Source organism: Coffea eugenioides, chromosome 8, assembly GCF_003713205.1.
Source record: "Coffea eugenioides isolate CCC68of chromosome 8, Ceug_1.0, whole genome shotgun sequence".
In the NCBI taxonomy this organism is placed as follows: domain Eukaryota; kingdom Viridiplantae; phylum Streptophyta; class Magnoliopsida; order Gentianales; family Rubiaceae; genus Coffea; species Coffea eugenioides.
In genome coordinates, this window is record NC_040042.1 from 43636464 (window position 1) to 43655449 (window position 18986).

Sequence of the window (18986 nt, forward strand, 5' to 3'; positions counted from 1 at the left end):
TCTTTCCTGACGATGGGATATCAGGGAAGAGGTATTTTGTGGTATTAGGGAATACGACAACTAAAACGATACCTGTGACCTGGGGACCATAACCCTATTTATAGGTAACATTCCTGTTACCTTTGGAGCCCTATTTCAGCCCATCATTGAAATAGGAGCCCATAAGTTTCTACACATAAAAGGGCCCACATCCTATTAGATACATTAAACCCAAACTATATTTGATCACTTTAATTGGGTTTAACCTTAATTGACAGTTTGCAATACATAATTATTCACATATAAGTCCAATGTTGGATTAAGGATCCAACAGAAACTACACATAAACAAGCACTCCAAACATGACAGTCTCAATAACAACAGAATAGTTCTGTTGAATTGGATTTTCAAACGCTAAACTATAATCAACTGGGCTCTGGGAGGTAGTTTCCTCTGAAGCTCCTTCGCACTTAGTAAAGCAGCTTCCCTGTTCCTTGGCATTGGACTGAGCTCTTCATTCCATGCTGTTCGAGTATAACGAGGAATTCGGCAATCAACTATGATCTTCTCTAGTGAGATGGCAGTCTCGAGCAAATAATTGGCAAGTTGAACATCGGTCTTGATCCCAGCCCAACCAACAAATTCGATCACGTTGAGACACTTGTGACTGTATCTCCTTGCTTGCTCTTCCCACTCCTTCTCACACACGTCTAACATTCCTTGGTTTCTAAATACTTCTGGATTTGATAAGGTTTGGTGTCTTGTTGCCCAATCAATGTCATACTTCAATGTCAACTTAATTAGTCCAGGAGATGCACCTATGATGGAGCTGAAGAAGAGAGCACTTTCATCGGCAACTGCTACAAATTTCAATTCCATGTGCTTAAGGTTGCTGAATTCCGGAAAATTAGATGGAAAACCTACGCATCTTGCTGAACCCTACACTCGAGATGTTAAAAGCAGAAGTTAATGGTTAAAAGCAAACCAGCACCAGCGAACAATTTAGGAAACAAAGACAAACAAGTAGCACATAAATAAAAATGCAGAAACTGTTAAACGATATTACCGTGAACCTCAGATCCAATTCCAGTTTCTCCAGCCGAGAGAGATACAAAGAACTTGGAGAATTGATGATGAACTTCTCACAGTATTGATTACTAAAGGAAACTAAAGCGAGTTCTGGAACTTCTATTAGGCATATGTTTATCCTTGGCCCGGCGTATTTGAAAGATACAAGACTTGCAGCTGAAACCTCAACATTCTGCAACTTCTGGCAATATCCAATCTCCAAGTGCTTCAACTTGAGTGACTGACCCGAAACTCTGAAGTTTTGCAGAGAGGAAGAATTTTCCACCGTTAGTTGCTCGAGGAAAGGACATGTTGATAAGAAGTATGCCAGATCTTCTTCAGTTATCGAAACAGACTTCAAGCACAGGACTGTTAGTCTGTCAAAACTCGGAAAATCAGAAGGTAAATCCAGCAACCAGGACGGGAAAGTATAGACACTATCAGAACACGTATAACATCCGGCAGCTGCAGTCAGATCCACTTCAAGCCTTTGGACTCTTTTCACGATGGCAAAGTCGATCCATTTGTCGACAGCAGTTGCATAAATATATGACCCGCCCAAGTCAAAAGCAATTCTCAGTCGTTCTAATGATGAACCTTCATGGGAATCTAAGACTTGATTAACCCAATCTCGATATTTTGGTGCTTCGATGTGGCGTTCTTTAACCCCATCGAACATAAGCCGCATTGTTTCCGATGCATCAAAATCCAAATGGCTACCATAAACTTTCCAGAGGTTCCTCCACCTACGAGAAAGGATACTTGTCCTTGCTGCCTCTTTCATCGCCATGCGTGACAATATGTTTCCCAGAATTTCTTCCGGCAACTGATCAATCCAATCCTGCAAAAGCAATATTTCCACATTCAAAAGACAGGTTTGAACAAGTTGTATGGTTAAAAAAAAAAAGTAAAGCTTAATCTCTAAGACACAATCAACATAGCAAGAAATACAAGTTTTGATCAGATATTTATCTACAAAAACGCAGGTGCAGATTAATATGCAAAGTAATATGCCCACGCTGCCAATATCCAATATTGGATATATAGCTAGCGAAAGAAGACGTGATTTCATATTCCAAAGTACTTGATAATTTAAAAGGCAACAAAGGAGAATGAACAATTCATCTTTTTATGATTGTTTTTCAATGAAAACCCCTAAAAATTAAAGAAGCTGATAGATAAGATAAGCCCAAGACGCAGCAGTGTGGCAAATAAGATAAACTCAAGAATAAACAATCTCAAAAGAAAAGGGAGACGAGAGGAGAGAAGCTTTCACCTTCTGGCGCGACTGCGGTGGTGCACTACGGGCCTTCTTCGCCTTTTTCTCCATGGAATGCACACAATTAGCTGCTACAATAGCCAAACTTCAAGACGTTTTTGTTGAACTTAGAATAGCCAAACTTCAATCGATGATTTAATGATCCTTAAAACCATCCATCAGCCTGGTTAGCTTAGCGTGGGGAAATCTTTTTCCTCATAGCAGTAGGAATTAGTAATGCTTAATAATTGCGGATTTGGATACATATTTGAAGCAGGAGTGGGTAACCAACCGTTAAAACAATAAATTGCACGGACACCCCTTGAGGTTTCGTATGATTACAATTATTTCCTTCAATTTTTACTAAATCGCAAAGAGCCTCTATTTATAGGGAACAGGTATTGATAAAAGTCGTTGCTTTAGTAATTTTTTTTTGGGAGGAAACATATGCTATTGAAATACACAACCTACTACCATTGCAAGGATAAATCAATTTAATTTAGGGGTTGCCCTTATATTACAAAGATACCGCTCTATTACAGTACTATTTAAGTTTTCAGGCATGTATGGTAAGTTAAAAAAAAAAAACACTAATATCACGTTGGCAGATCCCAAACCCCCTAATTTCCGACGTATTTTTGGAGCTTGTTTTTTAACTGCACTAAAATGTGATTCATGTGATCAACACTAAAAGCTCTTGGGTACGAATATTTTGTGCTCAGTTTTTCTATGGCTAGCAACATATAAATTTGTCAATATACTTGAGATGTTGAGCTAATACTTAGCTACTTAAAAATCTATTTGCTGAGTTGGAAATTATCTCTTTGTATCTTAAATCACACAAATACATTTTTTTGTGTAGGTCGTTAACACAAATTCATGCATTTCTTATCTTAGATAACTAAAAAAATGCGTCGTACAAATTATGAAATGTCACTCTTACTCGATTACTTATACTGATTATAGATTCTAATTTTGAATAATTATTTAATTTATGTTCTTTCTGTTTGTATTTAAATTATAAATTTTTAATAAAAAAGAAAGTCAAAATCCATAATCTACCAAATTATATCCTTCAACGAAATTATTGTAATGAAGTAGTATGTATACAACACATTATCTAAAAAGCAGGACTAAAAGGTGATTGGATTTTGACTTCACATATTGATAGGTTACATTTTTGTCATAAAATTCACAATTGTTTTCCCTTTAATTTCAACCAAATATTCCAGTAATTGACAGATACTACTTTTATTTGGTAATTGTGTTGGTTGTGGGGATCGAGAGCAAAAAAAGGGATTAAAAACATAATTTTTACCAAATTTCTATGCAATTCGACATAGGCATGTCAAGGTCTAACTCTATATGTCCGGGAAGATCGGGATTTGGTACATGATCTCTAAAATTCGAATTGAAGTTGCAAGAGTCGGATGCTCCATCAGATAGATAGTATTTGATTTCAACTAGGACACTAGCTACTTTGTTTGTTGAGATGTATTCTTTCTTTTCGGATAAGATGAGATTTGTTATACTTTGATTCGGCTAAGTAATAGTAGTTTACTAATATTAGGAAGCAAGGACAGAAAGGCATTATCGTTTGCCTTATCTTTTCTTTTTTTCTCGGGTCGAATAAAGTAGTAGTAGTAGTTTTGGGTTTTGTATTGTTCTTATTCTCAGGAAGAAACGAAAGGACGGAATTCTTTCTCTTTTCCTCGGGAATTCATCTCATCTTTTTGGGAAGCATGGCCGCAGCAATAACCTCCAATATTTCGCGCGTGGCGTTTTCCATGGAGATGAGATAAACTTCTTATTCTAGTCAAGAAATAACAGAGGATAATTGATTCATCTAAAATTGTGAAAACGAATTGATTATTTTTATGTCTTTTATTTACTGATATTCGTATGTTCTCTGATTTAATTTCTTACGGTTATTATTTTATTTATATATCAACGACGTCTGATATTTATTTTAATCTAATAACCTAAAACCAGTTAGAGCAGTTAAATCCGTAATTGTTTAATTACTTTAAATTAGTGGTGACTGGTATGATTTGATTCATGTCAAAGAGATATATGAACTAACTTAAAATAACCCTCGTAGCATGTTATTTGGCCAAAACAGGGTTTCTTTAATTCTTAAGACAATTGGGAAATTGAACTCTATGATTGTACCTAGGGTTATTTCTTGATTAGGGAAGTGATTAATAGTCGTACCATGATCACTGATATAGTAAGGAAAAGTTGATTATCATTGCATGTTTGACCATTATAACTTATTTATCAGCGAATAAATGAAATTATCATTGCATCGATGATCAATTGAGTGAATCATCTTCGAAATTATTTTTTGGTTAGAGATTATTCATAATTGATTTAATTTTGTTAAATTGTCATTTAGTTTTAATTTTATTTAATTTATTTGAATTGTTTAATTATCCTCAATTATATAAAAATTTCCCAAACTTTGAGCTTTAGAGTAAATGAATTATCCCCAGTTCCTGTGGATTTGATCCTTCTCACCCTATATACAAAATTTATATTTTTCTCATAGGTATTCATTATTGTACAGGCTCGACACCTATCAATTTTTGGCGCCGTTGTCAAGGACTGGCGTTAGTTAATTTGTTTCTTTTTAAATTCATTTTATTTTTAATTTTCTGGTACTTTTCTATTTTATGCCCCATTTTTTTTTTGTACAGGTGAATTAATTTTTGATCCTAAAATAGAGAAGATTCCATGTAGAGTAAGAAAGGAGACTAGAAAACACAAAGAGGAGCAATCAATTGCTGCATCTCCGAGGTTCCATTTAGAACTCGAATTGGCGGATTCTTTTAGTGCCATCTTGAGTGATTCTGATCAAGAATACGTCATCATGGTTAATGCTCGAACTTTGAGGGAGTTGGCTACCCCAAATTTACACCAACAACCACTTTGCATTACTTTTCCTGCTTTAGCTGATAATACCCCTTTTGAATTAAAATCTAGTCCAATTCACCTTTTACCGCCTTTTCAAGGTCTTCCAGGTGAGGAACCCCATAAACATTTGCGAGAATTTGATGTTGTGTGCACAAGTATGAAACCCCCTAGGATTATTGAAGAATAGACAAAAATGAGAGCATTTCCTTTTTCTCTTAAAGATTCAACAAAAGATTGGTTGTACTATCTGCCAGCAGGTTGTATCACAACCTAGGCACAGCTAAAGAAGAAGTTTTTAGAAAAATATTTTCCTACATCCAGAGCTGCCAGTCTGAGGAAAGAGATACGTGGCATTACACAGCATCCTGAGGAGTCTCTTTATGACTACTGGAAAAGATTCAAGAAGCTGTGTACTAGATGCCTTCAGCACCAGATAAGTGAACAATTGCTGATTCAGTATTTCTACGAGGGTTTACTCTTTAGAGACAGAAGCTTTTTAGATGCCGCCAGTGGAGGCGCCTTGGTGAATAATACTCCTCAAGAAGCTTGGGAATTAATAGAAAGGATGGCAGAAAATTTTCAACAATTTGGCACAAGAAAGGATGTCCATACTCGCCGAGTAAATGAGGTAAATGGCTCATCAATTCAACAACAATTATCTAAATTAACTTCGGTTATTCGACAGTTGGCTGTAGGAAATTTGCAGTAGGCCAAAGCATGTGGTATTTGTAAGGACACGAGTCATCCCACAAATAGGTGTATTACAAGATGAAGGAGTTGAACATGTAAATATGACTAGTCACGTGCCCGTGCCAAGAGAGGAGTATCAGCCATACTCTAGTACCTATAACCCAGGTTGGAGTGATCATCCGAACCTCATCTATGGAGGAAACAGACAACAGAACTTTATGCTAAACAGACAACAGGGGTACCAACAACAATATCAGTATCAGCCACAAGCTCCTTCTTCCAATTCAAGCCCATCATTAGAAAACATGATGAAAGAACTAACTGCTAACACTATGTGGTTCCAACAGAAAATGAAGTCTGACATGCAAAATAGTAAGGCTTAAATTAATCAGATGAAAGATAAATAAGTTAGATGGCAATATCAATCAAATCGTCTGGAATCCCAAGTTCAAGAAAAATTGCTATCTCTATCCGAAGTGAACCTGAAGAATGTAAGCGCCATGACCTTAAGAAGCGGGAAGGAAGTTAAGGGACCTGAACTCGTGACTTCAAAAGATAAGAATAAAAATCGGATCAAAAAGGAGTTTCAGAAGGAAGGAATGAGAAGTGTGAATTTAGAGGTAATTCATGATTCTATAATTAAAGTTAGATCTAATCCACCGCCTTTTCCTAATAGGTTGGAAAAGCCAGAAAAGCAAGACAAAGAGAAAGAAATTCTAGAGGTTTCGAAAGGTAACAATCAATATCCTTTTGTTGGATGCGATCAAGCAAATACCAAAATACACTAAATTCTTTAAGAACTTGTGTGTCAACAAGAAGAAATTGAGAGGGGATGAGCAGATCGTGGTAGGTGAGAATGTCTCAACGATTTTACAAAGAAAATTGCCACCTAAATGTGGGGATCCAGATATGTTTACTATCCCTTGTAAGATTGGACATTCTAAAATTAAAAATGTCATGCTAGATTTAGGGGTTTCTATTAACGTGATGCTTAAATCAATGTATGATTCTCTAAATTTAGGACTTTTGAAAGAAACAAGGGTAATAATTCAATTGGCTGATCGTACATTTGTTTATCCGGATGGAGTAATTGAAAATGTTTTAGTGCCAATAGATGGATTAATTTTTCTTGCTAATTTTTATGTGTTTTACATGGATGTTAGAAGTGCTCCAAGTCCATCACCCATTATCTTAGGAAGACCCTTCTTGAGTACTTCCCAAACTAAAATTGATGTTAGTAAGGGTACTCTTATAATGGAATTTGATGAAAAAGTTGTCCATTTTTATATTTTTGATACAATGACACATCCTATTAACTCTCATTCTGTATTTGCCATTCATGCTATTAATCTTTTTGCGCGAGAATTTCCTGAATTTAATTGTAGTGGTAAATTGAAAGTTGCTACGAACAAGCATCATGGGTTGAAAGCAACTTATAATGTGAAAATAGACAAAAAGTTAAAGAAGAATGTTGCATTCAATGGCGATCTAGATCTTGAAAAAATGCCACGAATTGCAAGAAAGCTCGAATTACAACCGAATTAAGAAATGATACTTTATGTCTAGCAAAAAATATTAAAGAAAGGCGTTTATTGGGAGGCAACTGAATTAGTTTTTAGTTCATTTTCATTATTTTTGTTTCAGAATTCTTGTGTTTTGTGTGTTTGATTTTGATTTTGTTAATTTAGTGGACGGAAGACTAGCCCTTCACAAGGCATATCTGCATTTGACTTACGGGTCCATTATTTTCACAAGTGCAGAATTTTAAGATTGACGTGTCTGCGTCTTCTGGACATGTGCAAAAGGAAGAAAATTCCCAAAGTCATGATCAGAAAACTCTCAGTCTTTATGATGTGCCCATGCTTCCTGAATGCGAGCTAGGAAAGAAATTTCACGATGTAAGGTTAGAAGACTCCCAGTCTTTTTGACGTGCCTGCGCCTTCTGATCATGCACTAGGAAGAAATGCCTTCCTTTTACTTTTCTTTTTCCATTCTCTTTTTCTCTCTTTTTTTTTCTTTCTTTTCCTTTTTTTCTTCTCTTTTGCTTTTTCTTTCTTTCTGCATTCAATCTTTCCTTTCTTTCTTTTTTCTTTCTCTCTTTCCACTCTCCAGCTACATGACGGACTACCTAGGGCTCCTGTTCACCGCTCATCTCTGCCGCTTGCTACTCCCAGCGCCATCATCGTCATCCCTGCCAATTTTGTGTCATCAAACATGATGCAAGAACTTGGACGCCTATTTTCATCACGTGGGATTCAACCCTCCTTTTGCTCCAGACTCGTAGCCGATTGCTACCCCCTCAGTTTTCAGAGAAGTTTTGTTGTCCCTTTTACTTCATATTTTGTTCTTTATTTCTTACATTGAGAACAATGTAAGATTTAGGTGTGGGGGGAGAAGTATATTAGAAAAATGCAAATGTAGGTATTTTTGTTGGAAAATTTTTTGTTCGATTTTTTTTTTCAAATTTTATCCAAATTTTGCCTATCTTTGTGCATATTTGTTATTGTCCCTGATAAACGATGGTTAGACATCTCAAAATTTTCTATTGCTAAGATTTTATACTTTGACGCGTTAAGGATGACATGGTTAAGTTTAAGAGAGTCTTTTTGGTAAATATTTTAGATTTTGTAACTTTTACAATTTTTAGTTAACTTTTCTAGGTATTGTAAATATTTTTCTGACATTTTTCATGTAAATTGGTTTACCTATTAATCATAGTTCTCCATATTTGAAAAATGAAGAAGACGTGTGGTTTTTACTTTTATTTTGGTACTTATTTATGGATTATGTTTGGCTGCACTCCGCTAGTTGTCGTTGCCTAGTAATCGGGGGTTTTCACCAAAAATATCGACTTTCGCATTAAAAAATGGTGATTACTATGAGTATGTGATTTTTAAGTGATGAGAGTTGAGTAACTGGGTTCCTTTATTTGGCTAATATCAGACTTCGTGTCAAAAGGTTTGAATGGTTAAAGACTAAACATTCCTCAAAAAAAAAAGAGAAAAAAAACTCAATTGTAGGGATATTTTAGAAAAGAAAAAAAGATGTGCTAGTAGTGAAAAACGTGGAAGAATGCGAATGAATTGTTAGCCTGCTGATCCATGGAACTTAATGTTGAGATTTTGCTTAATAGTCAAACTATTTGCTGACAAATGTTGGTTGAATATTTTATATTCTTAAATTAGTTAATCGGAAATTGGAAAAGTTTTGGGTTTTAAAAGCTAACCGGAGAGATATTTTTTAGAGATTAGTCATTAATGCTTTACATGTATTTTAATTATAACGTGACAATAGATAATTTGAGTAATAACCATTGTTTGAACTCAATGACTTAGTAGTATTTTATTAGTTATTCTCATGCTTGAGGACAAGCATGACTTAGGTGTGGAAGAAATTGATAGATTGCATTTTTGTCATAAAATTCATGATTGTTTTCCCTTTAATTTTGACCAAATATTGCATTAATTGACGGATTCTACTTATATTTGGTAATTGTGTTGGTTGCAAGGATCCGAAACAAAAAAGGGATTAAAAACATGATTTTTACTAGATTTCTGCGTAATTCGACGTAGGCACGTCAAGGTCTAACTCTACATGTTCGGAAAGATTGGGATTTGGCACACGATCCCCAAAATTCGAATTGAAGTTGCAAGAGTCGGATGCTCCATCAGATAGATAATATTTGATTTCTACTAGGACGCTAGCTATTTTGTCTATTGAGGCGTATTCTTTCTTTTCGGATAGGATGAGATTTGTTATACTTTGATTCGGCTAAGTAATAGCAGTTTACTAATATTAGGAAGCAAGACCAGAATGGTATTGTCTTTTGCATTATTTTTCTTGTTTCTCGAGCCGAATAGAGTAGTGGTAGTAGTAGTTTTGGGTTTTGTATTGTTTTTATTTTAAGGAAGAAAACAAAGGATGGACTTCTTTCTCTTTTCCTCAAGAATTCATCTCATCTTTTTGGGGAGAATGGCCGCAGTAATAAGCTCCAATATTTTGTGCGTGGTGTTTTCCATGAAGATGAGCTAAACTTCTTATTCTAGTCAAGAAACAACAAAGGATTTGATTCATCAAAAATTGTGAAATCGAGTTGATTATTTTTATTTCTTTTATTTACTGGTATTTGTAAGTTCTCTGATTTAATTTATTATGGTTATTATTTTATTTGAATATCAAGGGTGCCCGATATTTAATTTAATCTAATTACCTAAAACTAGTTAGAGCAGTTAAATTCATAATTATTTAATTGATTTAAATTAGTGGTGACTGGCATAATTGGGTTTGTGTCAGGGGGGCATATGAGCTAACTTAAAATAACTCTCGTAGCGTGTTATTTGGTTTAAACAGGGTTTCTTTAATTCTTAAGGCAATTGGAAAATTGAACTCTTTGATCGTACCTAGGGTTATTTCTTGACTAGAGAAGTGATTAACGGTCATACCTTGATCACTAATACAGTAAGGAGAAATTGATTGTTTTCGCGTGTTTGATTGTTATAACTTGTTTATCAGCGAATAAATGAAATTATCATTACATCAATTATCAATTGAGTGAACCATTTTCGAAATTATTTCTTGGTTAGAGATTATCCATAATTGATTTAATTTTGTTAAATTGTCATTTAGTTTATATTTATTTAATTTATCTGAGTTGTTTAATTATCCTCAATTATATATAAATTCTCTAAACTTTGAGCTCTAGAAGAAATGAATTATCTCCAATCCCTGTGGATTCGACCCTACTCACCCTATATGCAAAATTTGTATTTTTCTTGAATAAGTATTTATTATTGTACAGACTCGACACCTGTCACATATAGCACATAGCAATTTGACCAAAATGAACCCAATAAATACACAGTAAGGATGCCAATGAGTCAAGTCAAATTCAAATACTAATATATTTGAGTTTGAGCTTGAAGATATTTACCCTAATTCAAACTTGAAATTGGCGAATATTTATTTGGGAAAGGGAGCCAATATCGGTGCTCTTATATAAGGGCCATCTACACTTTATATTAAAATATAACTATTACACTATCCCCACATTTGGTAAATAGTAATCGCCTAACAAGGAAGGGGTTTTGGTGAGAAGACTTCTAAGAATAAAGCAACATGGTCCTATTGAATTTGATTTAATAGTTTTAGCAACTTACTATTCCATTATCTATGAATTTTTTTGTGATTACACCTGACATATTTCTTAATTTCCATAAATCTCTTTTCTAGGCGCAAAGGCAACACTAGTATATCATTGGCACCAAATGAATAAATTGGGAAATTCCATCACAATATTATGACATATTCAAAACTATTTCTTGATGATACAATAAGTAAAAAGTTAGTGAACTAGACTAAAATATCCAAAAAATGCGGTTTAGATACAAATATTAACATAAAATAGGCTGTTAAAAATGCAATGCATTGTAGCAGGAACATGATTTGCCTTGAATTAAATCCAATAATAAGACAAAAGTGCCTTGACCTTAACAGCTTGTCTTACTTTTAAAGCTATTCCTTAATTGGTGGTAGCACAGTCCTTTATCTTGGTTGAAGGTAGGAAAGACCATCCTGAACTGTTTCCTTAGTGCATTTTATTATTACATTTATAGCCAGATTGCAAATTAATGCCCTTAGGCATAAAAAAACTGTATGCTACTGGTGTTATGACTAGCTTCCATGAGAAACAAAGGAACTAATTTCAAACTGTTGAAACTTTAAGAAGAAGAATGGATGAATTTTACACTACGAATTTTTCAAGAGATGACTAATCAGAATCTGTGCTGCATATGTAAACGAGAAATCCCCTGCTTTTTCAACTCTCAAACAAACAAAAAAAATTCAAGAATTAATGCTTCTGATGAGTTCTCTCTATTTCAGATACTTGAATCTTTTCCAGAGTCACCCGAAGGATCAGCAAAATGCTCTTCATGATCTGATTAGCTCGATCCAATACCTTCTTTTCTATCTCTTCCATCTCAGCCATAAGTTGTTCAAGTTCATGCAACTCCAAATCTTCAACACGGAGCAATTTTCTCAACAAGAGGCAATTGACTAGTCACGAAACAATTGACTAGTGGCCTACATTAAAATAGAAAAAAAACAGTAGTTAAATATTTAATTTTTTAGTTTTGGATACTAAATTTATAGTAGTGAAATATTTATACTCCATATTGCTTATCTAACACATGATATACGGTAACGATAAAATTCTTTTCATCAGCTTACTGAAACCAGATAAGTTATGGGGTGTGGTGATCACATACAACAAGATGGGTGGACTTGTAAGATTAAAGCAACATGATCCTGTCGAATTTGATTTTAGGAAAAAAATGCACTTTTCATTCTCAAAGGTTGGGTTGATGACTAATTTCGTCCTCAAAGTTTCACCAAGAATACATTGCATCCTCAAAGTTCCTGAATTTTGGCAAATTAGGAACAATTGACAGAATAACACTCCATTTGGACGGAAATCTGCACGTAAGAAGCATGCCCCGTTAGAACCAACTTTGCACCCAACAAAAAATGGGTAAAACCTGTTCTTGCTTCATTTATGTCCTCTCCGCTCCTCTACTTGTTGTAGTCGTAAAAAAATTTCTAGCCACCCTCACCATTCTAAATCTAGTCATTTGCTGGCAAAAAGGTTGACATAAATGGTCGACATCCACTTATTTATGGGTTATAGATGACTTGGATTTGAGTATCTATCCAAATGCATTAAATTAGCCCAGCCCATTTAATTTAATTTAATTTTTATTTTTTACCTATCAAAAAAATATATAATAGAGGAAACCCTATTTGCAAAAATAGAGGAAAGCCATAAAAAGCTGATAGGTTGTTGTTTCTTTATCTTGTATAGAAACTACCAAATGTGTATAACTTTAATTTTAGGGATAATTCTAGAAACCTCATAGGAGGATTTTGACTATTGCAGGTAGGTCCCCTCTAATTTAAAAGATTACACCTACCTTCTCTACCATTAGCATTTCAGTAACAATATAAACCCACTATACTAAATTTGTCCTAAAAACCCTAAAATACCCCTTTGTTAGTTAGAAAGGGGGAAAACTCACTCATGAATTTCTTCCACATTGTGACTATTGCAATCGGCATAACTACCAACCTAACGAAGTCAATAAGCCACTTTAACTTAATCCTCATATTCTGATAATTTCGAAAGCCCAACTTTGCAGCTCTAAAGTTTCCTGTGCAAATCAATTATGACAATTAACATTTGCATTCAACCTAATCTTTATCTTCAAATTTTTTTGCTTGAATTTTGCATCTAAATTGACCAATGTCATTATTCAAACAATTAAAATGGATGCAACATTGTTGATGCTAAAATAATCTAACCCACCAAAAATACCAACATGGAGCAACCAAAAGCAACATTAGAGACCACATTCTATGTTTTTAGGCAAATTTGATTATAGTTCTTATATACCAAAATTCTTTTTTTTTTTTGCACAATTGGTATAATAGTGTAATCTTCCTCAATCTATGTTTCTTTTTTAGTTATCATTTTTATTTTCTTGTTTATACTCTGTATCACCACCATTCTTTTCATCTTCATTTATGCTTTGTTCACACAAATTTTTTGACCAATTTTTCTACAAGAAATACCCCTGGAAATGAGCAAGCAAGTGTGGAATCTTGTAGAAACAACTTTTTGTGAGTTTCAAGAGCCAACTTTGCCAACTGGAAACAACTTATTTGTGACTTGAATCTCTCTATAAATAGAAGCCTTGGAGGAAATTTTTAACAACTTTGGAAGGTTAGAGAAACTCCACAAAAATGTAGTCTTCACTAGAATTTCCTTAGTTCATTAGTTAGGGTAGATTAGTATAGTTAGTGTAGTTATTCATTCTTATATTTATAGTTAGATTTGGATGAAGATTTGAGGAGCAACGATGGAGAAGTTGAACCTCATGTGACAAGAGTGACTTCTCTCCTATTACTTTCTCTTTTGTAATTGAATTCATGTTTAGCTATAATACAAGTTTGGATTTTTTATCACGCTTTCCTAAAGTTTATGTCTAGAGTGTGGATGAACTTTTTATATCTTGTTTGTAATATTTACTTGGTTATTTGGTGATATTATTTTAAGCAGGTTATTTATCACTTTTAATCTAATTATGATCAATCGGCCATTAATGTGATAATTTTAAGGTGTTAAGTTTGCAATGAAAATTAGAATTTAACACTAGTTCAAACAAGTGATAAACCTAAGGAGTACACTCATGAGAGTGGAGGTGCACCTTGTGGATTTAGTGACTTGTTTCATATGAAATGAGCTTGTAGTTAGTTTCATAACCACGAGAGTAGGTATGACTTAGTTACAAGTATACTTGATTCACTATAACAATAGATTTCACATATATTAGGAAATTACGATATAACTAACCAAAATAATAGCAATCACTTAACCACTAATTTCATTTATAAGAATAGTGAGGAACTTCATACCTCTAGGAGTTTTATATTGTTATTTTATTGTTTTTATCTCATGTTTGTAGAGTAGATTTAATCTCTTGCATTTGTAGTAGTCTAACTAATAAAGGAGTTTGAAAATCATCAATAATTGATAATCTTCTCTGTGGGTTTGACTCTTAATATCCTATACCGTACATTTGCAAAAAATCGCGTGTGGAATATTTAAAAATTTATAAATATAAAACTTGATTGTGGATGAGCTAATTGTTATATATATATCCCGTGCTCGTCATCTTGTAACTTTTGCTTCAATCTACCAAGGTCACAAGTTTTTCTTCTACTAAACTACCTGTCTCAAGACTCTCTAGAGTCTCTAAAGATTATCTTCTAACTCCCCTTGATCCTCCAATACAATGTGTATTTATAGAAGAAAAGGCTGGGAAATGTTGTAATTGAAATGACTCAAAGTTTCCCCTTGAGCTTCACAATATTCCTCGAGCAACTTTCTAAAAAATTCAATCTAAAATTGAGCTAGAAAACTGTATAAAAACTAAGCAAATGGCTATACAAGTTGCATAGCCGCCTCATCAATACGCAGGGATGTGGATTGCATATTGCCTCGCGTTTTTGCCTCTCCTGTATTTTATTTTTTTATCTGCTTCAATCCAAAATGATGGGTAAAATGTAGACTGCCTCGCGTATTTAGGTCGCGTTTTGCTACGTAGAAAACTACACTTGTTTGTTTTGTCATCTCCAATCCATCTTCGAATCGCGTCAAATATTTTGCTTGAATTCTACTTGATCCGAATTGACCATAATTCACCAAATCCTACAACTGCAACAGGTTTTGCAGATTAAACTGTCAAATGAAAATTTTACTATAAAAAGAAGATGAGTGTACATAAATATATATATATATATAATTACAAGGTTATTTAAAAGTTTTCTTTTAGCAATGTTTATCATTATATTGTGTATGTATACCTTAACTTTGTGCTTGTACACCACGATGCTATATGTGAACAATAAAGATTGTTTCAAAAATTTAAAAAGCTCAGAAGTTGCTAGCTAATTTTTTTCTTCTATTTTGTCTCTAATCTCTTATTTGAAGTAGTTTAGATGATAGTTCTGAATTTTGGCCTTGCACTATACTTGTATTGAAGGACAATCTACTGGTTTTTCAAACCACAAAATTCTTATGCTATATGTAGAAGAGTAGAAGTAAATTTTTTTTCCCAATACGTAGTCCCGTGACCTTGTCATCATCATTTCTTGTTTACGTCTTTTTTTTCCTTAGCCCTTCCCAACTTTTTCCCCCAAATTAGCCTGAAATTTAAATGGAAAATAGCTGAAAAAAAAAACTCTGCTCAAACTCAAATATGAAAAAGATTACATTTTCTGCAAAATTTCCACCCGGAATTGAGCTGATGTATCAAAACCTACTTGCAAATGATCTTCAATTAAAAGGATAAGCGGCAACATTGGCTCCGCAGCTTATTGATGAGTTTTTTCATGCGCCCATAGGTGATCATTCACTCCCTCCAATCTAGTTTCCACGAAACCGTTGACCGTTGAAAATGCCAAAATACCAACTACCAACTACCAACGAATGAACGAACCTTCTTCCAGTTTCCTACTTTCCTTTCTTCTTAGTCTTCTTCTCCACTCCCTCAATTTCCAGTTTCATCAGTCTTTTCCCCTCCTCCAATCCAACGCCTTCCTATAAATAACTGCAACACTGCCACCCCACCACCATCTAAACCCTCTCCTCCCTCGCAAACAAAAAACTCTTTACTTCACACACACTCATATCACGCACAATGAAAAAGGCTGAATCATCTTCCACATTAGGCCCGGGTGGCCTAGACATCTCCAAAGCCTTCTTCAAACCCATTCTCAATTCCGCTCCACCTTCACCCACAAAAAGGCACACCAAAATCTCGGTCATCGGTGCTGGAAACGTCGGCATGGCCATAGCTCAAACCATCCTCACCCAAGACCTTGCCGATGAGCTAGCCCTCGTTGACGCCCAGCCCGACAAGCTCCGCGGAGAAATGCTTGACCTCCAACACGCGGCTGCTTTCTTACCAAGGACCAAAATCCATGCTTCCCTGGACTACTCAATCACGGCAGGGTCGGATCTTTGCATTGTCACAGCAGGTGCCCGGCAGATCCCGGGCGAGAGTAGGCTGAATCTTATCCAGAGGAATCTGGTCTTGTTTAAAAATATCATTCCTCCGTTGGCCAAGTATTCTCCGGATTCTATACTCCTGATCGTGTCCAATCCCGTAGATGCTTTGACCTACGTGGCCTGGAAACTTTCCGGTTTTCATCCAAATCGAGTTATTGGATCTGGAACGAACTTGGATTCTTCTAGGTTCCGGTTTTTGCTTGCTGATCATCTCGACGTCAATGCTCAGGACGTGCAGGCAAGTTTAGTTACAGTACTAGTATTAAGTTGATTAAACCTGATAGTGCAGGAATATGTTCTTTAATTGTAGTTTGCTTCTTTAACTTTTACAGTTTTGTTTATAAATTGTCAATAATCTGGCTCGAGAACGAGATCACTTTTCGGTAATGCTGTTATAAATGGCTAATATATATACATATATATATATTTATTGCATACGGTATTTGATTTACTTTTCCCTGTATATATGAAAATTATGATCACTAGGCATACATTGTTGGGGAGCATGGAGATAGTTCAGTGGCGCTTTGGTCAAGCATAACCGTGGGAGGAGTGCCGGTGCTTAGCTATTTAGACAGGCAGAAAATTGCGTACGAGAAAGAAACTCTCGAAAACATTCGGAAAGAAGTTGTGGAGAGCGCATATGAAGTAATTGATCTTAAGGGTTACACTTCTTGGGCAATTGGCTACTCAGTGGCTAACTTGGCTCGATCCCTCCTGAGGGATCAGAGAAGGATTCATCCTGTCTCGGTTCTTGCTACAGGCCTATTTGGAATTGATGGTGGACATGTTTTTCTGAGCTTGCCTGCTCAACTTGGTCGGACTGGAGTCATGGGTGTGGCCAATGTGGAGTTGACGGACTATGAAGCACGGCAACTCAGGAACTCTGCTACTACGATTTTGGAGGTGCAGAGCCAATTGGATATCGAGGACCTTTAATTCAAACTTCCAAGTTAACTGGCATTTGGTTTCATGAGATCAGATTCTGCATGGGGAATTTTTTGGACTTTTCAAGTTGCTTTCTAGGTTCTCATACCACTAATCTTTATTTTCGTAATTTTTTTAGTTTCTAGTTTCTCTTTTGCGGTTTCATGAGATAGTAGTATTTGTCATATTTCTTCTTTTGGTTGTGTTGTTATTGTCAACAGTTCGGAAATTCATCCGAAATATCTCTATTCTCTACTAATTGCAAATTCAGTGTTTATTATGAAACTAAGTTAAAATTGATGCTTAAAGCTGAAGATGAGAGGGACATGATTATTATAGTGTAATAGCTAAGAAATAGTATGGTTTTTTAAAAATTTTTTTTTTTTTGAAACTTGAGACTCCTAAGCTTACCCTTGTTTATTTATTTTCGGATTAATTATATTTACCTCCCTTATAGTTTTAACAAATTACAAATTAAAGCTTAAGGTTTGGCCAAATAATAATTACGTACCCTCTTGTTAGTACGACGTTTAAACTCATGGAATAGAATCCATGAAATGACGAAAAGGCTTCTGTACAAAATACTAAACTAATGTTCAATAACAAAGGGATGAAAGAGTGCCAAGTCTGAAATAGAATATCCCTACGGACTAAGATTAAGAAAAGATGATGGAAAACTATTTTCCTCAGAAATATAAAAGTTGCTGAAATTTGTGGAGCCATCCCATTGTGGCTGATCTTTAGGGGGATGAGGAAGATGAAGAAGTCACGTTAGAGCCCGGGGGTAATTTGGGGCTTTTGAAAATGTTTTAAGCTAACATCATTAGATGTTTAACAGTCAATGATTAAAGTAGTACCAGTAGGGGTGTACTTGTTATAAACTAATCAAAACAGAAGACATTATTGTAATACGGCCAAACCTCAAGGTATGGTTTATAATTTTATCAAACCCCAAAGAAGGTAAATGTAATTAGGATTAATCTTTACTACACCATCAGTGTATACACTAATGAGATTGGATAATGCCACATCATCTGAATTTGAATTTAAACATCAAATTTTGTATATGTGACGTGCATATAGATTTACTAGTGTATACATTGTAAGTGTATAAAAGATTTATTCAATTAATTAATCCTTTACTTTTTGCCGAGACCCCACCTTGCATTAATCCTTTGTCATTTAAGTAAAACGAAAGAAAGAAAATATATTTATGTAAGAGCCCGGTGCAACCCAATGAGTACAAACAAATTCACAATGATGCACAAAGATATATCAAATTTAAGCACAATAAAGAAAACTTAATTAAAGAGAAAAGATAAGAAATGCAAACCAAATATCAAACCAATAGCCTCTTCAATTGATGGCGATGCTAACCAAGATGTACAAGTGAAGGCTCACTCCTTCCTCACCCCAAATACTCTTTGGTTGAGCCAAGGAGTTTTACAACTATTCTAGTTAACCCTCAACAACCTACACTTGAAAGATCACTCACCCAATTAAGAACTATTTTATACAAAT

The 18986-nt window shown here is 34.8% G+C and overlaps 2 protein-coding genes across 2 annotated transcripts; one reads left to right on the plus strand and one right to left on the minus strand.

Moving 5' to 3' along the window:
• Positions 1-364: 364 nt before the first annotated feature.
• LOC113780852 (F-box/LRR-repeat protein At3g26922-like) lies at positions 365-2377 on the minus strand. The gene is made up of 3 exons (XM_027326635.1): positions 2324-2377; positions 1046-1888; positions 365-918 (listed from the first exon to the last, which is right to left on the minus strand). The coding sequence occupies exons 1-3, from the start codon at positions 2375-2377 to the stop codon at positions 394-396; spliced, it is 1422 nt and encodes a 473-aa protein (XP_027182436.1). The 3' UTR covers positions 365-393.
• Positions 2378-16065: 13688 nt separating this feature from the next.
• LOC113781380 (L-lactate dehydrogenase B-like) lies at positions 16066-17659 on the plus strand. Its single transcript, XM_027327298.1, has 2 exons — positions 16066-16776; positions 17025-17659. The coding sequence occupies exons 1-2, from the start codon at positions 16168-16170 to the stop codon at positions 17475-17477; spliced, it is 1062 nt and encodes a 353-aa protein (XP_027183099.1). The 5' UTR covers positions 16066-16167; the 3' UTR covers positions 17478-17659.
• Positions 17660-18986: the final 1327 nt, after the last annotated feature.

Coding starts and splice junctions, on each gene's coding strand:
- LOC113780852 (XM_027326635.1), bottom strand. CDS start 2,377: ATGGAGAAAAAGGCGAAGAAGGCCCGTAGTGCACCACCGCAGTCGCGC. Junction 1,889..2,323: donor CACCGCAGTCGCGCCAGAAG/GTGAAAGCTTCT, acceptor TTGCTTTTGCAG/GATTGGATTGATCAGTTGCC. Junction 919..1,045: donor AATTGGATCTGAGGTTCACG/GTAATATCGTTT, acceptor TCTCGAGTGTAG/GGTTCAGCAAGATGCGTAGG.
- LOC113781380 (XM_027327298.1), top strand. CDS start 16,168: ATGAAAAAGGCTGAATCATCTTCCACATTAGGCCCGGGTGGCCTAGAC. Junction 16,777..17,024: donor TCAATGCTCAGGACGTGCAG/GCAAGTTTAGTT, acceptor TATGATCACTAG/GCATACATTGTTGGGGAGCA.